At 42.0% G+C, this 26,019-nt stretch overlaps 2 protein-coding genes across 2 annotated transcripts in view; both read right to left on the bottom strand.

Annotated features, from left to right (window-relative positions):
* Positions 1 to 1,936: 1,936 nt before the first annotated feature.
* On the bottom strand, positions 1,937 to 4,268 carry LYRM2 (LYR motif containing 2). Its single transcript, XM_017506793.2, has 3 exons — positions 4,152 to 4,268; positions 2,912 to 3,052; positions 1,937 to 2,554 (listed from the first exon to the last, which is right to left on the bottom strand). Exons 1-3 carry the CDS (start codon positions 4,194 to 4,196, stop codon positions 2,474 to 2,476), a joined length of 267 nt encoding a protein of 88 aa, XP_017362282.1. The 5' UTR covers positions 4,197 to 4,268; the 3' UTR covers positions 1,937 to 2,473.
* A 4,500-nt stretch (positions 4,269 to 8,768) lies between these two features.
* MDN1 (midasin AAA ATPase 1) overlaps positions 8,769 to 26,019 on the bottom strand; it is a 176,290-nt gene continuing 159,039 nt past the window's right edge. The window contains exons 87-100 of the mRNA XM_037730790.1: positions 25,557 to 25,864; positions 25,154 to 25,318; positions 23,654 to 23,755; positions 22,730 to 22,934; positions 21,327 to 21,497; positions 20,008 to 20,171; positions 19,258 to 19,347; positions 17,651 to 17,766; positions 16,905 to 17,079; positions 14,513 to 14,586; positions 14,290 to 14,404; positions 12,554 to 12,617; positions 11,031 to 11,173; positions 8,769 to 10,246 (exon numbers count right to left, since the gene is read on the bottom strand). Coding sequence (XP_037586718.1) covers positions 10,058 to 10,246; positions 11,031 to 11,173; positions 12,554 to 12,617; positions 14,290 to 14,404; positions 14,513 to 14,586; positions 16,905 to 17,079; positions 17,651 to 17,766; positions 19,258 to 19,347; positions 20,008 to 20,171; positions 21,327 to 21,497; positions 22,730 to 22,934; positions 23,654 to 23,755; positions 25,154 to 25,318; positions 25,557 to 25,864 — 2,081 coding nt within the window. The 3' untranslated portion in view covers positions 8,769 to 10,057. The remainder of the gene's footprint in view (positions 10,247 to 11,030; positions 11,174 to 12,553; positions 12,618 to 14,289; positions 14,405 to 14,512; positions 14,587 to 16,904; positions 17,080 to 17,650; positions 17,767 to 19,257; positions 19,348 to 20,007; positions 20,172 to 21,326; positions 21,498 to 22,729; positions 22,935 to 23,653; positions 23,756 to 25,153; positions 25,319 to 25,556; positions 25,865 to 26,019) is intronic.

Raw genomic sequence — 26,019 nt, 5'->3', positions numbered from 1 at the left:
TTTCAGTATTTTAGTTTTTTTGCGGGGGAGGGTCTTGCTTTGTTCCTAGGCTGAAGTGCAGTGGCATGTTCATGGCTCGCTGCAGCCTCAACCTCGGGCTAAATGCATTTCTTCTACCTCAGCCTCCTGAGTAGCTGGAATTACAGGCACATGCCATTTTGCCAGCTAATTTTTTAATGTTTCATAGAGGCAGGTTCCCACTATGTTGCTCAGGTTGTTCTCAAACTCCTGGAGTCAAGCGATCCTCCCACTTCAGCCTCCCAAAGTACCTCCCAAAGCAGGTAAGCCACCACGGCCAGACTTACCTGCTTTAAAACAAACAAAAAACCAGGTTTTCTTGGAATCTGTGCTATCTGCATCTTGCAAATGCAAACCACATACGCTCTTTAACGAAAACCTTTCCATGCACACCACTGTTAGGAAGAGCATCGTTAAATCACTAACTCCACACCCATAAAAGGATGATTTGAGTTTTAAGATTTTAGATGTACTACATAGCCTGTATTTGAGTATATCAATCATGTCACACAAAGAAAAATATTTCCAAAGTGTTCTCTGTTCAGAAGCATCACAAATGCTCCTCCTGCTTCTCAGATCATTTTGCAATGAGTTTACTAATAATACTTATCTACATAAAAACCTGAAAATTGGCTCAGGCACGCATTTTGAATTAGTAGATTACTCCCATAGAACAGTATTCAGAATTATTGTCTTGTGGGCTCTGAAGCTCAGGGAGGTAGTAGAGGTGGACCCTGACAGCCCAGGTCATCAATATCCACATTGAGATTATGCCTCTCCTCAGGCGCAGTCCAGTACTGGACACCATTTATCATTCTACAAAATGATGTCTGTATCTTTCAGGTGCTGGTCAGATTCTTAGAGTAACTTCTTAGCTCTGTTCTGTTGATGAACAGAAGACTTCAGTTTTCAGAACTGATAATTCTAGCGTCTTCCACAAGCTTTCACATCTTTCACTGAATTATAAATTTGATCTCCTTCAAAAGTGCCCCAAAGTCAACTTTGGTTGTAATGTATTTATCTCTGACGTATTCTTCAAATTCTCTTTTTTTCCTGTCATTTGAGAACTGCACCCAGAATTTTAATTTTTTTTAATTCTTCCATGTGGATGTTAAGGTACTCACAGAGGTTGCATCCAGAAGTCTTCCCTCTTCTTTCTGGTAAGTGCTTCAATGTGCTCATTAAGCTTCTCTTCCCTTTCCAACTGGGATCTAGATTCCCAGTGGTGATCTTTTTGACAAGTCCTCTATCAAACCATGACACATGTGAAGAGCCCTCAGGAATAATACAGGATTTTTTGAAAAAGTTCCAGGGTATCTCCTGATGTCAGTATACTCTCAGTCCTACACCTAAGAGTTGTTTTTTTATAACAGCTTTATTGAGATACAATTCATAGCTTATATTTAAAATGTACAATTCAGTGGATTTGAGTATATTCAGAGTTGTGCAACCTACACCACAAGCTAACTGTAGGATATTTTCATCACCCTGAAAAGAAACCCTACACCCATTAGCAGTTACTCCATTTTACCTACAGCCAGCCTAGGCAACCACTAATCTTTCCGCCTATTCTGGACGTTTCGTTTAAATGGAATCATGTGATCTTTCGTGACTGGCTTCTTTCACTTAACGTTTTCAAGGTTTATCCATGATTAGCATATATCAGTCCTTTGTTTCTTTTTACTGCCAAATAATGGTTATAGGCCTAGGGGTAGAATTGCTAAATCATACAGCAGCTCTGTTTCATCTTTTGAGGAACTGACAGTCTGTTTCCTGAAGTGGCTGCAACATTTTACATTCCCACCAGCAATGTATGAGGGTTCCAATTTCTGCACATCTTCAACACTTGTTATTATTTTTCTTTTTAATTACAGCCATTCTACTGAATTAAATGATAACTCATAGTTGTGTGTTTTCCTTTTTTTTTTTTTTGGAGATGGAATCTCACTCTGTCACCCAGGCTGGAGTGCAATGGCATGATCTCAGCTCACTGTAACCTCTGCTTCCTGGGTTCAAGTGATTCTCCTGCCTCAGCCTCCCGAGTAGCTGGGACTACAGGCATGCATCACCACGCCATGCTAATTTTTATACTTTTAGTAGAGATAAGGTTTCGCCATGTTGGCCAGGCTGGTCTCTAACTCCTGACCTCCAGTGATCCACCTACCTTGGCCTCGTAAAGTACTGGGATTGCAAGCGTGAGCTACTGCATCCCACCTCATAGTTTTGATTTACACTTCCCTAATGATTATGTCCAGCATCTTTTCATGTGCTAACTGGCCATTTGTTAGTGGTTTTTGCTTCTTTTAAAAACTGCGGAGACATCCATAAACATTTTCAAAATGCAGCAAATACTGTATATACAAATAGTAAGACTGGGCTTTGTGCTGTCCATCATTAATCCTAAATGCAACAAAACACATGGAGACTTTGAAAATCCTTCAGAATAATGCTATAGTTAAGATTTTGCTAAAGCAAGTGTTCTTTCTAATTCTTTGAGCTGCATATTGCCTTGAGTAATCATCATCCGGATTGTGTCCTGTAGAATAAAGTGAAATCTGGTTACTGTTTTACCTGGTTAAACAAGGTATAGCTATAACATTTTATTTGTTAAAATCAAGAGCCAATACTAGGTATTGGAACTGCTGCCTTTTAGGAAAGCCAAAGGAGTTCCACATATATAATACATAACATAAAAATCAAGTGATGATGTTGAAGAGTACAGATACAGCAATACTAAATTTTAAAATATTTAAAATCGGTAACATTACAAGCAATGATCAAGCTATGCCAGCTTGGTGGCATTATATTCCAAGATGTCTGCTAAACTTAAAAAAAAAATTCACTGAACAATTAAAAGAAATAGGGTCTGTCCTCACCATGATTTTGTTCTCACCTCTTCCGTGGCACTTTTGTTTCTTTTGAATTCTTCCCTTGCCCAATCCTTCAGGTATTTGCGATCAGAATCATTTGGAACTTGCCGAATTGTTTGCAAAATCCTTCTGTAGAGGAGAAGAACTTGTTGCCTTCTTATGAACTGCAAAAGAGAGGAGAAACAGCAATTACTACTGCACAATCGCCAGCCTGGAAGGTTCTATTTCAGCAAACAAGCTGTAACCAGACTCTTTCTCATTGGTGAATTTCGGAAAAAAGCAAAGACTTTTTTTTTTTTTTTTTTTTTAGAATAGTATATTTTTTTGCCAGGTGCAGTGGCTCAGGCCTGTAATCCCAGAACTTTAGGAGACCGAGATGGGAGGATCACCTGAGCCCAGGGAGGTGTAAGCTGCTGTAAGCCTTGATTGCTCCACTGCACTCAGCCTGGGCGAGTGAGGCCCTGTCTCAAAAACATGTTTTAAAGACAGCATCACGAGGTTCATCTGATCTTTTTGCTTACTCCTCTGTGAAACCTAAGAACAATTTAAAAATCGGCCAGGCGCGGTGGCTCATGCCTGTAATCCCAGCATTTTGGAAGGCCGAGGCAGGCGGATGACAAGGTCAGGAGTTTGAGACCAGCCTAACTAACATGGTGAAAGTCCGTCCCTACTAAAAATACAAAAATTAGCTAGATGTGGTGGCGCGCGCCTGCCTGTAATCCCAGCTACTCAGGAGGCTGAGGCAGGAGAATCGCTTGAACCCGGGAGGCGGAAGTTGCAGCGAGCCGAGATCTGGCCACTGCACTCCAGCCTGGGCGACGGAGTGAGACTCTGTCTCTACACACACACAAACACACACACACGCAAATCAGGAGCTGACTACCGGGCTGAAAAGGGCTGCCGGTCTCCTATATGTTGACGACAGCACTTTTTCTAAATTAACAGTTGTTCAAATCTTTGGTAATCTCATTTGCCGTTTGCCACAGCTCAGTGCAACTGACAGCTGCCCTGAGTAGCAGGGGCGCAGGTACTTGAGGAAATCAAGCACCTGGCGCACCTCACGCAACCACACCAAACCGGGTAAGCGGCTCTTGCCTCCCATAGGCCTCTGCGGCGCGAAACCCCGCCCCGCAGGCGTCGGGCTAATATCAGAGGGCGCGCGCCGCGTCAGGATCCCGGAACCCGCCCCGTTGGATGGAGGGTAGATGGAGAATCCAGACGCTGAGACCCAGGTAAGCTGCTCTGGAAGGCAGAGAACCTCACCTGCTTTAATGTTAGCGTCGCTGGGGGTAAGCGGGAAGCTGCCATGTCCGCTAGCGGTCAGCGGCCATGTCCGCCAGCGGTCCGCCGGAGCCTCAGCGCGCAGGAGCGGAAGTGGGGGGGGTTCCGACCAGGGGTGTGGCGAGCCTGGTTTCCTGGGAGACGGCCGGCGTATTTGTCACTGACTGAGAGCGCGAGGTCTTCGGACTGAGGCCCTAGGGTTTGGAGAAGGTTATGGGCTGCGCTGGCTGAAGTTTTCTCGTCGGTAAAATGGGATAGCAGGGCCTTATAGGGTCGTTGTGATAACGAAAGAAAGGTAGGGCACTTAGCACGGTTGTTGGCAAAGAGAGTTCATCAAATGAAAGTGAAGGAGGCCGGGCGCGGCGGTTCAGGTCTGCAATTCCAAGCACTTTGGGAGGCCGAGGCAGGCAGATTAACTGAGGTCAAGAGTTCGACACCAGACTGGCCACCATGGTGAAGACCCGTTTTTGCCAAAAAATACAAAAACCAGCCCGGCGTGGTGGCGGACGCCTGTAATCCCAGCACCTCGGGAGGCTGAGGCAGGAGAATCGTTTGAACCCGGAAGGTGGAGGTTGCAGTGAGCCGAGATTGCGCCACTGCACTCCAGTCTGGACGACAGAGCGAGACTATGTCTCGGAAAAAAAAAAAAAATTTTGTGGGCAAAGGGGAAGTTATTTGAATGTTCTTTTGGCAGTACTTCATTTGATCCCACTTGGCACAAGTCTTGAGAACAGAGGTTGGTTCAGCCTCTAGAGGCGTGTCTGAGGGTTGTGGTGGTAAGAGAGGAAAGATTTGGCAATATGAGATTTGGCAATATGAATAGCCTTGGAGTGTATCTCTCTCTCTCTCTGTGTTTTCGTCCTGTTCTTTTCTAATACAAGCGTTCTCCCGGAGCGGTGACCTTCATGATCCTTTGAAACAAAGCTTTGAATGGCTGCCCCACTGCGGGGTTTTTTGTTTTGTTTGTTACGTATTGAGAGGAAGTCTTGCTCTGTCACTCAGGCTGGAGTGCAGTGGCACTGTCTCGGGCCCACTGCAACCTTTGTCTCCTGAGTTCAAGCGATTCTCCTTCCTCAGCCTCCTGAGTAGCTGGGATTACAGGCGTGCGCCACCACACTCAGCTAATTTTTTTATACTTTTAGTAGAGACGGGGTTTCACCATGTTGGTCAGGCTGGCCTTGAACTCCTGATCTCATGACCCGCCCCCCTCGGCATCCCAAAATGCAGGGATTACAGGCCTGAGCCACCGCGCCTGGCCCTCACTTAAGTTTTAAGCACTTTTCATAAGGAGGAGCAGAACCATCCCTAAGCCCCAGGCTTTTGCTTTTCTTTCCTTGCAACTGTTTTATCTTCCCCACAATACACACCACATGCCTTTAGGTTAAGTCACTGAAAGTGGAGTTAGCAAATCTTTGCCATATTAATTTTCCAAATAGTGTTGTATCAAATTAAAATAGTACCAAGTGTTCATTCAATTGCTATTTACTGAGTACTTGCTTGCCTGCCTGTTGGCATCCTGGGGCTCCCTCTTCCTAGCTGTGTTACAGGCTATTTACCCTCTCCTGGCCTGTTACCTCCCCTGTAAAGTGAAATACAGCATCTACCTCAGTTGTGTATCTGTAATGTACTGAGAACAGGACCTGGCACACATATGAACTCTAATCATTGCTCTTTTGAACTTCACCAGGCATTGTATGAATGATGCTAACTGCATGACCACATTGTAATATATTTGTCAAACTTTGTCTAATACATTAGCATTGATATTTCATTGCTAACTTTTAAAAAGTATGAGTGAAGTTAAATACCCCTCTCCATTTTTAGTTATACTGATTTTGTGAATTATTCAGGACTTGGGTCTGCTTATGATGAGGACTTTTATTCTTTTATATGGGCTCTATATTTTGTTTTTGTCATTTCTTTGTACATACAGAAATTTTATCTATACAATCACATGTATTTTTGTGCCTTTTGAGGCTTTTCATTTCCCATTCAGACCTTTGTAATTCATTTTTTAAAGTTTCATTATTTTTAAAATATTTACTCCATCTAGAATTTACTTTGGTTTACAGCATCATGTGGATCTAATTTCTTTTCTAGATGTTAAGCTGTATCAGTATCATTTATTACATAATTCACTTCTTTTTCTGGGCTTTATGATTGATGTCTTTTTGACTGTATGGTAAATTCTTTTAGGGTCTGAGTAATCCAGAATTGTTTCATCTTAGACGGGTTGAGTTTTTAATTTTTGTTTTATATGTATGTTTTTATTATCTGGCAAAACTAGTTTCTTGTTAAAAAAAAAATATTAGTACTGTTCTCTATAACCTTTAGAAATGTTTTGTATAATTTCCCTCCAGATCATCTTGTGATCTTGATTGGAATTTTGAAATAGTGTTGAATCTATAAATCAATATGTGAGAAAACACATTTTTACATTATTTCTTCTTCCCATCAAGAGACACTCAGGCTGGGCGCAGTGGCTCAGGCCTGTAATCAGGAGTTCGAGACCAGCCTGCCCAACATAGCAAAACCCTGTCTCTACCAAAAATACAAAAAATTAGCCAGGCCTGGTGGTGCACACCTGTAGTCCCAGCTATTCGGGAGGCTAAGGCAGGAGAGTTGCTTGAACCCGGGAGACGGAGGTTGCAGTGAGCAGAGAGCACACCACTGCACTCCAGCCTGGGCAACAAGACCAAAGCTCCATTAAAAAAACACACACACACACAAAACTCATGCTAGACACTGGCAATGCTGTGTCATAAGTCTCATATACTCCTTGCTCAGACTCATGCTTTGGGCAGAAAAACCTCTTAAGTTCAATATAGTGCTAACAAATAATGTTGTGGTTCATGCTGTGGGAAATCATTCTTCCTGGAGGGCTTGTCTCAGCTAGGTATTTGCCAGAAAAGCAAAGTCAGTAAGAGGATTCCAGACAACACATGGAACATTGGCAGGGATACTGGGAGAGAGGGGACAGAAGGGTCAGGCAAGAGCCTCATAGGTCACGTGAAAAAGCTTGAGTATTACCCTCTTCACAACGGGGAGCTTTGAAGGGATTTTCAGCTAGAGAACTTTTAGAAAGATCTTGAATGTTGTATGTAGGATGAAGCGAAGCAAGCAAAAACAAGTTACTGGTCAGGATACCACTGAAGGAGTCCCTGCTAGAGATTAAAAGAACCCCAGTCACAATGGAATGGGGGCAGAGGAGGTGCGGAATAGGATAGCATGTCCTGAAGTCAGACTGGACAAGATGATTAATTTGATTGGAGTATGGATAGAAATGGAGAAGGAAGTAAAGCAGATGTGTAGGTTAAGCTCCAAGTTTGTGAACAGGGTGGTTGTTGCAGTGGTCACTGCATATGGGGAATTATTGAAGGAACGTTTGGGATAGGGGAATTAGAACAGAGTGGCATTTTGAATGTGATGTATTTGAAGAGTCTGTTGCCTAAATATAGTTCCAACAGATGTCTGAATATAATTGAGAATACCAAAGAGTAGACTTCCTGGACCCCTGGATGGAGAATTTTAGTCTTTTTGCTTCAATGATGGTTGAGGCCACAGGAGTGGTAAAGTTGTCCAAAGTGAGATTTTGTTGTTTGAACGTTCAGAGTGTTGCTCTGTCACCAAGGCTGGAGTGCAGTGGTGTGATCTCAGTTCACTGCAACCTCTGCCTCCAGGTTCAAGTAGTTCTCTGGACTCAGCCTCCCCAGTAGCTTGGGATTACAGGCACACACTACCACACCCAGCTAATTTTTTGTATTTTTAGTAGAGATGGGGTTCACCATATTGGCCAGGCTGGTCTCAAACTCCCGACCTCAAGGGATCCACCCGCCTCTGCCTTCCAAAGTGTTGGGATTATAGGGGTGAGCCACCACGCCTAGCCCCAAAGTGAGATTTTTGAGACACCATGGAGGACATTTGTGTTCTGCTGTCCATTCATTAAACATCAGAACTTACCTATTTGGCCAAGGCCTAAGGGGATGGGCAGGATGGCACAAATGTGAACTATCAACATGATAGATTAATTTATCACTACTCCTGCAAGCCCTGTTGGGAACACAAGTTGAAAATGGCACTCTTGGGTTCCTGCTTCCTGGAATTCCTACTGTCCCTGATCTCATGAGCTAACCAAGGGCCAAGGGAATCACTCTGGGCATGCCAGTTTGGGAGTTCTATCTAAGATAGAGCTTCCAAAGGCAGATATAATAGATTCCAGCATTGTCATAGTATTGGTGTCTTTCCCTCCCAGACTCAACCTTACTGGAAGATTAAACTGCCTGCCCCATGGAGGACTTTAGCCAATGAAATGTGAGTAGATGTGACATCACTTACTTATGGAGGAGAATCTTTACAAGCCATTGCATGGCTCCATCAACTCACCCTTTTCATTCTACCGCAAAGCCAGCACATTATAGCTCACTCTACCATGGACATAAATGCAAATGAGAAATCAACCCTTGTAGTAAGAGCAACGTTGAAGTTGGAGGTCATGTTAGTACAGCATTAACTAGTAACAGCTTTTACTGATCCAGCAGAGATCAATCCCCTAGCATACCTTTTACAATCCTGTCATCTTTCATTAAGAATAGTCACATATTATATCAACAGTGGTATATGTTTTAATAGTTTTCAGAATATAAGCTGCATAGCTTTTTAGAATAAAAAATAATCATATAACTTCAGGTACATGCTTTGGGACACTTGGTTAAACAACAAGCAATTTGTATCTTTGATGACCACCTCAAAAGGGTGGCAGACTTCACAGTGTAACTTGGAAATAGACAGGGAGATAGATGATTACATCATGACATACTGCCTACAAAAGAACATTCTGACAGAACATTAAGTAGATCAGAGCACACAGTTTCAAGTATTCAAGCACTGCTTTCTGGCCAAGTAAAAACTGCCTAAAAATCAGGTTTTTTTTGACTGGAAAAAATAGATGTAGCTGCTGAGTTCTTCTGGATAGTGTTTCTTTCCCAGAATGAAACTGGCTCAGTCCAGCTTGAAAGCAGTGTGAGGAATGACTCTTCCCCTTAACCATTAAGAAAAAAAAGATGAACTAAACAAATAAATTACTACAACAATAGGGACCATGGCACTGAATGAAATAAAGGAGAAATCACCTTTCCATCATTGCATAGTCTCCCGAAGCAGCACATGTGAAAGAGGGTACTGAAAAGCCACTTTGTTTTTACACAGCCCCAGGATTGTTTTTGTGGATTACTTGGACTTCTAATAATGTCCGGTTGCTTTATGAGAACACACACACACACACACACACCCCCCACACTCTTCCTACCCTCTAAAAGAAGGTAGGTAGTTCCTTTCACAGTAAGAAAACACACCCTCATACTCTCCAGAAACTGCAGCTGTCTCAGCCACTTGACAGCTTTTGGGTACACATTGTGGGCTTGGCAAGACAGAGCTTAGAGCAGGGTCAAAAGGGCAGCTAGCTCCCCTTAATCCTTTATACAAAGGACTATCAGAATCCCATGCTCCTGGCAGCATCTCCTCAAGGCACAGGTGCCCAGGTCCCCTGCAAAGGAAAACAGGCAGCTGGGCTTCAACGGTGGGGTATGACCTCCTCCCAGGCCAGGGCTTCCAAGCCCACTGCAGCAGCAGGTGCCTGAACTCCTATCTCTTCCAGTTACCAGTTCAGGCACCTGATGCTGCAGCGGCTGCTGCTTCCAGGTTTGTTATAAAAACCTTAGCCCAGACAAAGCAGGGAGCCAAAGAGCGTTCTATAGGCTGTAAGATCATGTTGTAAAATAAAAATATATATTACAATAAAATTTTTTGTAGTTGTCCAAAAGGGAGCACCTGGGTAAGGAATGTGACCTTCTGACCATGGTTAAGTCTCACTTTGGACTCTTCGTTCTGTTCTATGGGTGATCAGAGGCTGTCACCAACTCAAACCACTGTCTGAGGGCATCGCTGAGTGTCTCAGGAAGTGCGTTTACATCTCGTAGAATGATATAGTATGGGAATGGGAACTCTTCCATGTAGGATCGGATTTCAGGCATCTCTCCAGGTCCTTTAAATATCGGTACTTTAATGTCCAAGATAGAATCCTGTCAACAAAAGGCATTTTGAAATGAGGAGGCAGCGATTAAAGCAGCATCCTTAGCTATCTCTTTTGCTGACAACTTTTATGTCTCCTCCTGTGTCTTATTCCTGCATATGAACCTAGCTTTTATTACTAAGTAAAAGAGAATTTTCAGAACTCTGCTAAGAAGGAGGTAGATCTCTTTTTGAGTGCCCTTCGAGGAGGGACACTGATGAAAAAAAGGAAAAGGGATAGATAGAAAAATCTACTTTCCCTACAGTGGTGTTTCCCCATCGTCTACTTGGAATCATTCACATTAAATCTTTACTTTGCTATCAAGGCCTTAATGTGACCTGCAGACACAGTGCTTCCCTGGAACAGAACTGCACTGTTGGCATATTTCACTAAGATGATTGATGCTTCCTGCTGTGAGGAGGGCTGCTGCGACATAAGTGTAGAAACACCTGATCTCCATTTGAAAGTTGTCAGTACCCATTATCAAGGCTGTAATACCTGCACTGACTTTGCATAGAAGGAAAAGATGACCCAAGAGGATGGTCATTCTGAAATCTTGGCTCTCCCACTCATTACCTAACCTCTATGTATTTCACTTCTTCAGTGTGAAGTGGGAATCATGATCCCTACACCTTACTGGTTTATTGCAAAGATTAATTGAGTGCCTACAATGGTACTATGAATGCTGGGAGTTCTCAGTATGTCTGAGTGATCCAGACCTTAATGCAGATTGAACAGGTTGAAGGGAATCCCCACTTTATCTCCCGAAGAGGTGGCTTTTAGTAGTCACTCACCCGTGAACTGGGATTGTCCAATACAACAAAGATGACAAAGATGTTTGCATTCCGGGCAGCCTGAACTGCTGCCAGGACTCTTTCTTTGCCCTCAAGGAAAAGGCCTCGCCCATCAGAGACTACCAGGAGGAGTTGTGCAGTTTCTGTAGACCATATAAGAGGAAACAAGGGAATAAAATGAACATCCATTTTTAATAACTCAAACTACCCAAAGTAGGACATATTTGTGTAGGCTTTCTCTGTACTATTAAAGCTAAACAGACCTCTAAAGCTGATGCATTCTGGGCACAAACATAACCTCTGATGAGATCTATCCCTTAGGATGCTTGAGTCAGAGACAAGGCATAATAAGGGATACTAAGTAAGCTTCTGTCAGTACAGCAGTTTCTCTCAATAGTGCTTCAGAAAATGTTAAGTTCAGCTCAACGTCAATTATAGAGCAACATACTGTAGATGAGAATTAAAACACTTGTTTATGGCTATTAATTTTAAAAATGATAGTACCAAGTAGGTCATTAGAAGAAAGTACCCAAATCAGAAACCTGGAACTATGTCTACCAAATTTCTGTCATCACATATAATAATCACCTTCAGATTTCTGTTAACTCCTTGTACCTAATTTCTGTATTTTTTTCCCCTTGAAATTTGACTTGTTTAAACAACAACAAATAGAAAGGAACCACTCAACAGTGAATAAGATGTTTTAAAATTTTTGCTACATAGTGTTTCCAGTTACAGATTATATAGTTCTTGAGTTGAGGGTGGGCTTCTGTAGCAGTTGTTGAGAGGTATGAATGACTTGCTTCCATCAAAAACTGAAGCTTCTGCATGATACACTGAGGACACAGAGATTTTTGGAAAGGACTAAAGAATGGGCATGTTTCGATCCCCCAAAGTAAATGTGGTTGGATTAGCTGGTTTTTAAATTATGTCTTTACTTTCCTCTGTTATTAAAATATTAGAGAATAAAGTACTCGCAGGGGACTGGTTTCAGGACACCTACCCCCCACCCCTAGTATACCAGCATACACACATATTCAAGCCCAGAGATGGCCCTGGAGAACCCGCATACATGAAAAGTTGGTCCTCCATATACTCGGGTTTCGCATCCCTCAAATACTGAATTTTCAATCCACTTTTGGTTGGAAAAACTCCATGTGTAAGTAGATCTGAGCAGTAGAGATAAACCTGTGGTATTCAAGGGTCAACTGTAGTCTTTATATTTAATTCCACACATCTTGCTCCTTTCTCTCACAACTCTAAACTCTTATCAAATGTGTATATAGATAAGTGCATATAGTTAGTGTCTAGATCTCCCATTGATTATAAGCCTCATGAGTACAGCTTCAACAAAAATTTCTGAATGAATGAATAAATTCCATCAGCTCCATTGACTTACATCTTTTCCTGTGGAGCATACCTGTTAAAACATGGTGACAGGGGCAGTGAGCTGAAGCAAGCAGCTTGGAAATACAGAGTATAAAAAAGCATTTTGTTAATGAAGAGGAAGGCATGCAGCTCACCTGGACAAATGTTCTGTGAGAGCTGCCGAGCAGCTGCAAACACGGTGGCGACAGACTCTAGAAACTAAACCAGAACCAGAAATAGATAATTAGAAAACTATTTAAATACTCTCTTCCCGTTATCAAAGAGACTGATGGTATTTCTGACACTGCAGTGATTATCAGATAACCACCTCCGGCTTATAGACCATCAACTAATTGTCCCTTCTGGCCACATGTAGTTTAAAAAGGAGGATCCTTGGATACATACATTCTGAGTTTGTTTTTTTTTTTAAATTATGTTTTGAGACAGGATCTCATTCTGTCATCCAGGCTGCAGTGTAGTAGCACGATCTCACCTCACTGTGGCCTCAATTCCTGGGCTCTGCCTCAGCCTACAGCCAAGTAAGTACCTAGGACTATAGGTATGTGCCATCACATGTGGATAATATTTTGTCTTTTGTAGAGATGAGCTCTCACTATGTTGACCAGGCTGGTTTTGAACCCCTGGCCTCAAGCTGGGATTACAAGTGTGAGCCATCATGCCTAGATGATACATGCATTCTCAAGCACAGGTAAGACGTATTTTGTTAACATATAACCCACTTAGAGTTCTAGAAGACACCCCAAAGGAAAAGAAGTGCTTCCCTAGGACATAAGAAGTCGACAATCCCCTCAAATAAACCAAACAGCTATCTTCTTTCAATAACAGAAAAGAAATGAGCAAAAGAGAAGGCAAGAAAATACAAAATGTCCAGGGCAGCCTAGAGAAAGCAGACTAAATCAGAGCAGGACCCAGGAGATATACAATCCCATGCTCTGTTTTTGAACTTGTGCTATCCTCAAAAAGTCACTGACTTTATATCATTTCTTCTCTAGGTTTTTTTTTTTTTTTTCCCACTCTTGTTACCCAGGCTGGAGTGCAATGGCGCAATCTCGGCTCACAGCAACCTCTGCGTCCTGGGTTCAGGCAATTCTCCTGCCTCAGCCTCCTGAGTAGCTAGGATTACAGGCATGCGCCACCATGCCCAGCTGATTTTTTTGTATTTTTAGTAGAGACAGGGTTTCACCATGTTGACCAGGATGGTCTCGATCTCTTGACCTCGTGATCCACCGCGCCCAGCCTCTTCTCTAGGTTTAATGAGGGAGAAAAATAGGTCTTGGACCACCTGATAAGGGTATGGGAGATGGGGTTGGTTTTGCAGAATGTTCTGAACTACTCAGCAAAAAGTGTAGGGAGCTAGAAAATAATGATGTAAAGTCAAGTGATCTTTGAGGAACTGAGAAAAAGTCACATCTTGTTTTATAATGGATGCCAAGGAAGCTTCTATTCCAGTGGGACACAGGCTGATGTTTAGGACTATCCCTGTCCTAAGTCTGTATTAGATGGGTTGGGGGATGGTTTCTCAGCCTAGCATGATGGTAATCCCAACACTTTGGGAGGACAAGAAGGGAGGAACACTTGAGCCCAGGAATTTGAGACCAGTCTGGGCAACAAAGTGAGACCCTGTTCCTACAAAAAATAAAATTAGCCAGACATGGTGGCACAGGCCTGTAGTCCTAGCTACTAGGGAAGGTGAGGCGAGAGGACTGCTTGAGCCCAGGAGTTTGAGGCTACAGTGAGTTACGATGGTGCTATTGCACTCTAGCCTGGGTGACAGAATGAGATGCTGTCTAAAAAAAAAAAAAAGTTCTCCCTCCTATCTACACCAGTTTAAAAATAACCACGCAGAAGACATTTTATTTCATCCTCATACCTGAGCAATCTTGGTTTTCTTTTGTTGGAATTTGCAGAGACGTAGAATCTGGGACCCAGAGTAATCACTGAACTGCTCATGAAATGGGTGTAACAGCTTTACAGATTCTCCGAAACTTGGGGGCGGAAAACCAAATACAACAGGAGTTATTTGTTTGCTGTGTGATCAAAATAACCAAATAGGTTGTGAAAAGTTTTCACAATGGAACTAAAGGCAACCTTACCTACACACTGCAATCTGACCCACTTCCAGGAGGGTTAGAGCATTTCCAATCACAGCCAAAGATTCAAATGCAAGCTGTGAATTAGAAAGTTAATGATTTCAGGAATCAGAATATCCTCTAAACCAGAGCCTCTCAACTTTTTTTTTTTGCATCAAGATTCCCACAGAAAGCATTGTTTTTTTTTGTTCGGCAAGTAGAGGAATAACATCAGTAAGGTTATTATAGTCACAACCAACCCTGAGGCTTTGATGGCCTTATGCTCTGCCTGGTACCATAAATGTTGAAACCTAGAATCCATTACACTGATAGGAATGGTCTGCTGTAGACATTGAATAAAAAGTGACCTTGACGGCCAGGCTTGGTACCTCACACCTATAATCCCAGCACTTTAGGAGGCTAAGGAGGGAAGATCACTTGAGTCCAGGAGTTCAAGAGCAGCCCAGGTAACACAGCAAGACCCCCATCTGTGGTACCAGTTACTTGGGAGGCTGAGGTAGGAGGATCACCTGATCCCCAGAAAGTTGAGGCTACAGTGAGCTACCACTCCAGCCTGGGCAACAGAGTGAAACCCTGTCTTCAAAAAAAAAAAAAAAAATTTAGCCAGTCATGGTGACATACACCTTTGGTCCCAAATACTCAGGAGGCTTAAGTGGGAAGACTATACTGCTTAAACCCAGAAGGCTGAGGCCACCATGAGCCATGATTATGCCACTGCACTCTAACCTAAGCAGCAGAGCAAGACCCTGTCTTTAAAAAAAAAAAAAAAAAATGCTGGGCACAGTGGCTCACGCCTGTAATCCCAGCACTTTTGGGAGGCTGAGGCAGGCGGATCACCTGAGGTTGGGAGTTCGAGACCAGGTTAACCAACATGGAGAAACCCCATCTCTAGTAAATACAAAATTAGCCGGGCATGGTAACAGATGCCTGTAATCCCAGCTACTCAGGAGGCCGAGACAGGAAAATCACTTGAACCCAGGAAGCGGAGGTTGCAGTGAGCAGAGATCATGCCATTGTTCTCCAGCCCCTGGGCAAAAAGAGTGAAACTCTGTCTCAAAATAAAATAAAATAAAAAATAAATAAACAAAAAAAAGGAGGGGGGGAACCCTTGAGAAATATGATCCATGAATTTAATTTTTCTTTCTTTTTTTTTTTGAACCTACATAAAGAGTAACCTCTTGTACGTAACAAATTTTTTTTTTTTTTTTTTTTTTTTTTTTTTTTTTTTTGAGACGAAGTTTCGCTCTTGTTACCCAGGCTGGAGTGCAATGGCGCAATCTCGGCTCACCGCAACCTCCGCCTCCTGGGTTCAGGCAATTCTCCTGCCTCAGCCTCCTGAGTAGCTGGGATTACAGGCACGCGCCACCATGCCCAGCTAATTTTTTGTATTTTTAGTAGAGACGGGGTTTCACCATGTTGACCAGGATGGTCTCGATCTCTTGACCTCGTGATCCACCCGCCTCGGCCTCCCAAAGTGCTGGGATTACAGGCGTGAGCCACCGCGCCCGGCTGTACGTAACAAATTTTAAAAACCAATTTAAAATCCATTCATATATATGCAGCCAAATCAAACTGTACAGCTATATCAGAAAATTTCATTACCATCTGCAAAATGACAAAAGAAGTGGCAAACTGAGTGTGTTCTCCATATATTATTTCATTTACTCTTCATAACAATTGTGCGAGTATGAGGTTATAATTACTGTTCTGTGTGTGCATGTAAATATATATATATATATGTACATAAGTTACCCAAAGTCACATGTTAATAAATGGAACTGGGATAGGAACCCAGGTTCAGAGGCTACATTAACTTTTTCCAGCAGAACATACAAATTTTAGGTTGCTTGTTAGCCCATGCTGTATAACAGCATTACTGCCAAAAACAAACTGTCTTTGGCATCTGTAATGGAGGTGTAAGTAATTCTGTTCAGGCTCCTAAACTTAATTTTAGCATTGACAGAACAATAACTCTGGATAATTTAGGACATAAAATAAATGTATCCTAGATATATACTTAAAAAAAGTTTTCCGAAATTACCGCATAGTCTTAAATAGTTTAATAGTACATTGTTGTATTTTGTGCAAAATAAATACTATCAGAATTACTTACTCTGCAACTAGACAGTAAGAAGAGCAGGGTCAAGAAACAAAACAATTTAAAATACCTACAACAGTAAGAAACCAACAAATCTGAGACATCCTAAAATTGCCCTTTTGAACTCTTTAAATCTTAGGTCTTTGATATCAAAGATGGTTATCACATTCTCAAAACAGGCCTAACAAGTATTTCAAAATTTCTTAGCCATATCAAATTGAAAGCATTCTGGTGGCCCATGGAACATGGTTTGGTGTTAATTTCCTATCAAACCACCACTACATTTCTCTTCCTTACCTGCTTAGTATGGTTGTCTACCATACTAGAAGAGTCATCAATAGCCAAACAAATCTGATACTGGCGTTTACTGGGCTTGGTCCTTCGAAGCCAAATCTTGTCTTTCCGAAATTGACTAGCAACGTATGGAATGACTTTCCGCATGTTCAGTCGTTTCCCAGTTCGATAGTCTCCTCTATTTATTGATTCAAATGGGCAAAAATTAGTTAACAACATTTAATTCCTGAGAATTTTCATTAGAGACAAAAATCACATTAATAATATCTTAAAATCAATAATACCAAGTAACTAGGAGCCTGGCACAATGAAGTGTTACTGTTAATTGAGGACTGAGTACCAGGATCTTCTTGACATCCAGCCAGAAAAACTGGACATGTATGTGGCAATAATAATTAGTTCCTTTCAAATATGTTTTTTAAAAATTAGGACAAAAATCTACTGAATATGAAATCTTGGATTCTCTCTTTCCTATTCTAAAACTAAGATTTTGGGTACATCTTTGAAAAGATTTAGGTAACTCCTAAACAAGTGAGTAACTCAACATGAACAAGGTGATCAATGCAGACACCCAGAAACTTTTGTGCAGAGATAATAACAGGAAAACAGGGTAAGGAATACTGGTGCCTGTACAGCAGAAGAGACAACTGAGAAGCTGGTACCATAAATGGTTAGGTGCTGAGTTAAACAGAATCGATGAAGCTGCCATCTTCCCAGGGCACTGTGAGGCCTTCTAGAGGGGAACTTACTTCAGCTTGGCTGCCTGGGTGGGTTCTAATATGAGACGAAGCTCCTCACATAATCGTTGTGAAAGAGGTGCTGTTAACATCAGGTAACTCTGCCACATCTCAGCTGCAACCTTCTCCTGTGACAATGAAATATAAGTTACCCTCAGGGTGTCAGAGCCAACCAAGTCTTCTAGCAAGATGATGGTAGAAAATGACCTACATGAACTGTCTCAACAGAAGCACTTTAAATCTTCTCCCAGCAAGCTACCATGCAATTTACTTGATTAAAAATGTCTCTCCTTCTGGCTGGGGGTGGTGGTTCATGCCTGTAATCCTAGCACTTTGGGAGGCTGAGGTGGGCAGGAGTTCAAGATCAGCCCGGCCAGTGTGGTGAAACCCCATCTCTACTAAAAATACAAAAAATTAGCTAGGCATGGTGGCGTGTGCCTGCAATCCCAGCTACTCAGGAAGCTGAGCCAGGAGAATCTCTTGAACCTAAGGTGACCGAGGTTGCAGTGGGCCAAGATCGCACCACAGCACTCCAGCCTGGGTGACAGAGTGGGACTCCATCTCAAAAACAATAAAGAAGAAAACTCTCTCCTTCAACCAAACCCATAACCTGCACTTCTACGTGAGAAAGAATGAAACAAGGCAGTTAATTATCAGAATTCATGACCAAATCAATGCCTTACCCACATCCCCTACAAAGAGTAAAACATGTACCCTTCATACGGGGAGGGAGATGTGAATGGGTAATTTTGGCACCAGCAGATCCAGCTACTTACTCGTGGATTCTCAGAGTCAGGTTTCAAAAGTAAAAGTGGGCCAGGCTCAATGGCTCATGCCCATAATCTCATCACTTTGGGAGGCCAAGGCGGGCGGATCACCTGAAGTCAGGATTTTGAGACCAACCTGGCCAACATCGTGAAACCCCGTTTCTACTAAAATATAAAAAATTAATTGGGCATGGTGGCGTGTGCCTGTAATCCCAGCTACCCGGGAGGCTGAGGTTGCAGTGAGTTGAAATCGCACCACAGCACTCCAGCCTGGGCAACAGAGCAAGATTACATCTCAAAAAAAAAAAAAAAAAAAGTAAAAAGTGCTAAGTGCAAATCCCTCCGGCAACACACTCAACACAAAGCCCCATGATTTTCTGCCAACTAGAGCACTCAAGTACATATATGTGGTGGGAGTGATGATGACAAGATATAAAAGTAAATGTGTACATACACAGTAAATTTAGGATGCAGTCATTAAAAATAAAACTGCTGGTTAATGCATGCCACCACGTTAAGTCAGCCAGCAACAATCTAGCTGGCCTCTTCTCATGATGGCACAGCACAGACTCTTGCCCAGTTTTTCAACCACTGTCACAACTATTCCACCCATTACAGAGCCAGCAACAGAAATTACGGGAATTAAGCACACCAATTTCTCTCTATTTTAATTAAGCTACAGATCTAGCAGCAAAGCAGGCAGAAACTAATGGACAGACATAGGCTTTAGGACTGTAATTATAGTCTACATATGCCTGGTCCTTTTTACTAAGGTAATAGCTTACCTATTAATTTTGCTAGATGTCAGACAAAAAAAAAGTCAAGATATTTTACGAAAAAACAGTGACTTACTTCTTCTGGGTTTCCAGATTCATGTGGCTGCCACATTTCCAGCTGTCTCTCCAGCTCCTGTCTTAGCTCATTGACATCTTTTAAAAAGGGCTAAGAAGAAAAAGCCATAGATAAGAGGTGGCCCATGTTGGAATCACCAACTTACTTTAACTGGCTGCCTTGCACCCTACAGTTTGAACTCAATCTACACAGTCAAATCCTCCTGAGATTCAAAACTTAATTCAGCAAATACAGTGGCACAATGAGAAGAAGCCAGACAAGCAGTCTGCTTCCCCTCTTAGAGAGACAATATGGATAAAGAAAAGTTTTAACATTTATAAAGCCACTCTATCGAAACAAAAACAAAAACAAAACACCCTTAAGTCATCAATAATGAAAATGTTATATGATTAATAACAGTTCTTCATAAATACAGGCATTAAGCCAAAGATTTTTTATTTAACCATCACAAACTTCATTGTCCTGAAGGTTCCTTACACAAGGATGGTTAGAAAAGTGGGATGTGAGTCCCAGAGGCCAGGGACCAGACCCACCATCACAGACTGCTGGAACAGTATCATGTGTTTAAAGAACACCTATCATACCGATAGTATTCCTAAAACTTTTCAATAAGAACATGAACCCCCCGCCCAACAACCAGATGTTCCATAAAGTTCTAAAGACAAAGATTTAAAAGCAATTTTAAAAAGTATATTTTGTTAATTTATTAACCCAATACTAATGCAGTAATTTGTGAGTTTTATTTAGTACCTGGAAGATTGTGTCCATGAGGAATTGATGAGCTGTATGAATGGTTGACTCTTGGCTTCCTTCTGGTTTCTCATTTTCTGTCTCCTTACGGGATTCGTCTGTTCTGGGGTCTTGGTTTTCCTCTGTTTTAACAGTTTGGATCTCCACCTCCATCTCATCAAAGCCTATTTTCATTTAAGGACATAATTTTACTTATCATAATATTAGCCTGTTGACTGACCAAGCCTTTGCTGTTGCCCATTAATCCTAACAATTAATCAAACTTCATTCACTTTCCAACACACTTCCACATGTTGATTTCACATGTTCTTTCTCTCTGAGGCAGTCACTGCCAACCCTTACTCTCTAACCTCCCCTCCTGATGTTGAAGGCAGATGTTCTAGGAAAGGAAATAATAGAAATTTTGGGTTGTCTTAAGAAGCCTTTTAAAACTGTATGATTCGTGAAACTATATACACGTATAACTTTGATAGAAATAAGAACTAAAATAAAGCCACGATTCCATTTTACAGATGAGGAAACTGAGGCAAAGAACAGTGAATAATTTGCTTCAACCTGTGAGGTGAGAGGCAAAGCCTGGATTGTCACATATGGCAGTCAACTGTTCTAACACTCTTGAGAGGACAGGAATGAAGCAGAAGAAAAAGCCTTTGAATTTGGCAAGTTCTTTTGAATTTAGATTTATTGCACTGCTGATAAAATTATTTTTTGACAAGTAATAGAACTTGGTTGGCTATGCAATGGAAACTCCTCATTCTATTTCCTTTAATGTTTTACTGCATTTTATGCTAATACTATGGTACTTTAATATAACCAAAAACACCATTTATCTAATAATACACCTTTTCATCATAGCTGTAGTCAGTATACTATTCTGGTTTCTTCTACATATTTTTTAAGAACTGATGAGATTTTGCCAGAAATTCAAGTTCCAGGGGACTCCTTGAAGGATGGTATTGTGCAACATCCACCCCGTCCATATTTTTGTTTTTTGCTCCCAAACAAAATATAGTGTAGGCCGGGCACAGTGGCTCACGCCTGTAATCCCAGTACCTGTACTCTGGGAGGCCGAGGCGGGTGGATCACCTGAGGTCGGGAGTTCAAGACCATCCTGACCAACATGGTGAAACCCTGTCTTATTTTAAATATATATATATATATATATATATATATATATATATATAGTGTAATTATAGGCAAATGATTCATCTAAGCCATGGATTAGGAGATGGAACTGAACACCAGACTAGACTATAGTGAGAGGGAACTGACTTTAAATCAGAGATCTTGGGAAGGATTTGTTCACTAGCAGGACTCACTGAAGGGTGCTGTGCTGCCTGATTTGACTTCCTCTGGCTTCAGCTGCTCCACGTCTGCTGCTTTGAGCTCCTCCTGCTCCTCTGTGTCCATGAGGGTGTCCTCTATCTCCTCCTCTTCCTGATCTTTGCCAGAGTCTTTTACAGATTGTTGCTGTTCTTTGCTGGCCACATCTGTCAACAAAGCATGCACCCACACATAAAAATCCTAGCTCTTTGCAGAACAAAGTAATGATAAGTGGGTATGGTTTCTGTCATTCTAGCTTCCAAGATGCTACTGATGCATCTTGTGCCACTGACCAGCTATGTGGCTTGGAGACTTGTCTGTGCCCAAGAGTTCCTACTGACCTATTGACCTAACAAACTGCCTGTTCCCTACCTCCTACAGAAATTATGAGGGTATAGTGTAACTATACATGTGACCACAAAAATAGGGTGTTTAAATGGACTATAGGGTGACTCTAACAATAATTATATATATTTTCAAATGACTAGAAGAGCAGATTTGAATGTTTCCAACACAAAGAAATGATAAACGATAAATATTTGAGGTGCTAATTATCTTGACTTGATCATTAAACACCGTATACATGTATCAGAACATCACACTGTACCCCATAAATAGGTATTATTATTATGGGTCAATTAAAAATAATAAAAAGAAGCAGAAAACAAGGCACAGAAAGACGAACGTGAGAATAGGAATCTCAGCACTGTGATCTTGGGTGAGTTCTTAAACCACTTGACCTCAGTGTACTTACCTATAAAACAGAGATGCTCTAGCTCATAGGCTTATTTGAGTGTAATAATGCAGCAAAGGCTCAGAAAATTTTTCTTTTTAAGTGGGATCCAGGAGAGAAAAACATAATCCAATGTAGAACAGTCATTTTTGTACCCTTCTCAAAGGTAGATTATTCTCAACATGAGTTTACACATTAGGAATCAAACAATGAAGTCACCAAGAGAACTAGAAGGGGAGATGACCAATGACCTCATGATGAGACATTTTTCCTCCCCTTTGGACTTATGGAGAAAACATATTTCAAGTTCATAGCTCCTCAGTGCAGGGACCGATCCAGAGGTGACTAAGAAGAAAGAAATGTCCAGTACTAAGAAACCCTGATATCAGCATTTGGATGTGGTCAAGTGTTATTTTTAACTATTATATTTAAAGATATTTAAAGGGTTTATACTAAACTGAGCAATCTTAACCATCTTCACTTGGTTACAGATACCTTTGTACCAAAACCAAACTGTATTTCTCCACATTTCTTATCTTTACAAAGCCATTTCCTCTCTCCCCTGATATGAATGGGTACTATCAGCTGCCAGGCATGCAGTCATAACAGCACAAGCTCGCACAAAGAGCTCAGTGGTCAAAGGCAGCAGCCTTTCCGGCATCATACCATAGGTCTGCACATCATATGCGTCGCTGCCTTGTTTAATGTGCTCAAATGCATCTGCATCCTCCACCTGGGCCTGGGCCTGCTGAGCTGGCCCCTGCTCAGCATGGCTGTCCGTATCCACAGTTCTTAGTCTCTTGTGCACACGCTCATTGTGATCACCCATGGAACGTTCATTGTTGGCCTGCCCAGGTTTCCTCTTAAAACTCTGAGAGAAATAAAAAGAAATTCATCAGAGCCTTGCCTGTCATGACAAAAGGACACAAAATAAGCATAATATTCATCTGTAGGGAACAGGGGAAGTAAATTAGGTGTAGCCATACAAGAATGGAATTTAGTATGGCTATTAAAAAGAACAGGGCCTCTATATACTTATATGGAACAATCTCTATGATATATTTTTATATCTAAAATGAAGGCAAAGAAACACACTTTCACACATCCATATATCATATATGCAGAAGATATCTCCAAAAGAAGAAAGAACTGATAATATATTTGCTCTGGGGAAGGTCCGTTGGAGACAGGAATAGGATGTAAGCTTTTTAGGGGATTGGTTTTTTACATTAATTTTGCATCATTTGCATAAATTATACCCTATTTTAAAAACTTACTCTTAAAAAACAAGAGCCTACGGACAATGAAAAGGGTGAGACGGGCTGGCGCTGGGCAGCAGCACACGGCACTTGGCTCTTAAGACTTCATGGCAGGAATCAGGGATTGAGGAGAGACACATGCAGGGAAGAAGCCCAGTGACGGGATCCTGCCAGATAAACCCCATGGTCCTGGTCTGCTCACCAAGGCTACTATCTGGTGGGACAGCAATAGCCAGGAGTATGGCTTAAAAAAAAAAAAAAATCGCTACATTTGGAGTATCTTTTTCAACATGCAGCCTTCACCTAAGTTTAGCTGAGGAGTGATAGAAACCTGTGTGTTTTTCCTGGTGTGCTTCTGGGAGGCCAGCCGGGCAATGAAATTCGATTCATGGCCTTCTGCCTGATTTGCATCTGCAGATCCACTTCCGTGTTCCTAGGAAATCCCAAGCCACAAAAGAATGAGTTAGAAGAAGCTATTACAAGTCCCTGGTTACTATGCTGCATTGAGTACAACTTCTCTCACTGATATTCTTTATCCTCAATCATATAATCACTCCTGCCTGTCTGCCTGCTCTGGAACTCACCATAACTAAGGCCTGGCCTACAGGCAGAAATAGGAGTGTCCAGGTACACCTTAGGTTATCCTCTCAGGGGCCTTTGTAAGACTGCTTAGCTCTTTGCAGGAGTATTGTATCTAACTCCAAAGGCAGGACAGACGTCAACTAGAAACCAGGCTTCATCATCAGCCAGCTGTGTACACCTGAGGTTGTCATTTCACTTTACTGAGGCTTATTTTTCTCAAATACACAATGGAGAAAAACAGTACAATATCTCATGGCAACACAGTGAGGACCTGAAGTAATGAAAATGTTTAGGAACTAATGGGTGCTCAATGAATAACTGTGGTGGAGGTGTAGTCATGGTGTATAAGCAATATAAATGGTTCTTATTGTCATTAAGAACTAGGACTCAAAGAGACTGAAGTTGTCCAGGATCACCACTGTAACCAGCAGGTCCTCAGTTGACATTCCAGGTTCTTTCCATAGCACCCAGCAACCTGAATTGTGGCCATATCAGAACACATCATCACCAGATCAAGGAGTGAAAAAGTGCTTTGCTTTTTAAATTAAACGTTTAGAAACCTGATGATGAGCAAGGAAAAGAAAAACACCATTGAAGGCATACATTGTCTGAAGTCTAAATTCCATGTTTCCTTCCTGGAGAGCTTTCTGCAAAAACATGAATCTGATTCTTCAATCTAGAACTACCAGTCTAACAACTTTTTCTTATCATGCACACCACTTAAATATAGCCGATATTCTGGGGTTTGTCCTGGAGCGCATATAAAAATAAGTATCAGTCATGCACCACCTGACAACATTTCAGTCAAGGAAAGACTGCATGTGCACTGGTGGTCCCATAAGATTATAATACCACATTTTACTGTATCTTTTCCATGTTTAGATTCACAAATATTTACATTGTGTTACAACTGCCTGCAGTATTCAGTACAGTAACACACTGTGCAGGTTTGCAGCCTAGGGGCAATAGGCTGTACCATCGAGGTTTGTGTAAGCACACTCCGAGGTGTTCACACAATGACAAAATTGCCGAAATGAGGCATTTTTCAGAATGTATCCCTGTCTTTATAAAAATAATTGTTCAGTCACACACTGCTTAAAGAATGAGATGTGGTCTGTTAGATGTCAACAACAAAACAACCAACAAAATAACCAAACATAAACCAACTACTGCTACACAGAATGTGATGTCAGACAGGGAGAGACCCTACTAAGATGCAGCTGGTGGCTGCAGTGAAACCATCCATCACCTCTTTTCCCTGTTCCTTCTCAGGTGCGGCCCCAGCCAGCTCCATGGCCTGTGTGCTCTGCATGTTCTCCACACCAGTCTGCCCGCAGGAGGCATGCTCCTTCCTCTCCAAAGCCTCTGGCACCTGCTCCTCTATGTCAGAGTTCTCCTGTTCTTCCTCCTGCTTCTGCAGAGAAATCATACACAGCATTAAATGCTCTGGGGGGAAAGCATAAGGTGGGAGACCCTGCAACAAGTGGGCTTCCCCATTCCTCACTAAAGTTCTTAAAATAGAAACTTAGAACTCCTCGGCAGTGCCATAGGTTGATGGAGGAGTATCCTAAAAGAGATTTTAATGGGAATAAGGTGACTTCTCCTCTTTTTCATTATTTTTAGCATAAGAAAAGACAGACATCCCACGATACCTGGGGCTGGAAACCTTGGTCAGCAGGGCCATTCTCTCCACCTTCCTCGTCGACTTCCCTGTCTTTTTCCTCCAGAGACTGCTGCTGCTCCTCAGAGTGTTCTTCAGCATGCTGAGCAGCATCTCCATCTTGGTCATCAGCTCCTGTGTCCATTTCCTCCTCCTCTTCTGCCTTGTCATCTTCACTGGGGACTTCCTCAGGCTCATGTGGACTCTGACTTTCATTCTGGTCAGTCTTGTTCTCTCCTCTTTCCTCAGCTTCCTGACCTGCTTCTTCTGGGTTTTCTTTTATCTCCAAAGGATTCTCTTCTGTATAGATACAACAAAAAGGAAGAACACACAATTTTTTTTTTTTGGAGACGGAGTTTTGCTCTTGTTACCCAGGCTGGAGTGCAATGGTGCGATCTCGGCTCACCGCAACCTCCACCTCCTGGGTTCAGGCAATTCTCCTGCCTCAGCCTCCT

The sequence above is a fragment of the Cebus imitator genome, unplaced genomic scaffold (genome assembly GCF_001604975.1).
Source record: "Cebus imitator isolate Cc_AM_T3 unplaced genomic scaffold, Cebus_imitator-1.0 Scaffold359, whole genome shotgun sequence".
NCBI lineage: Eukaryota > Metazoa > Chordata > Mammalia > Primates > Cebidae > Cebus > Cebus imitator.
The sequence above is the reverse complement of the archived record's forward strand: the minus strand, read 5'-3'. Positions and strand labels throughout refer to the sequence as shown.

What these genes read in the sequence shown, in the direction of transcription:
- LYRM2 (XM_017506793.2), bottom strand. Translation starts at nt 4,196, where the DNA reads ATGGCAGCTTCCCGCTTACCCCCAGCGACGCTAACATTAAAGCAG. An exon ending in CGACGCTAACATTAAAGCAG is followed by an intron (nt 3,053 to 4,151) that starts GTGAGGTTCTCT and finishes TCTCTTTTGCAG; the next exon opens with TTCATAAGAAGGCAACAAGT. An exon ending in ACAAAAGTGCCACGGAAGAG is followed by an intron (nt 2,555 to 2,911) that starts GTGAGAACAAAA and finishes TTTATTCTACAG; the next exon opens with GACACAATCCGGATGATGAT.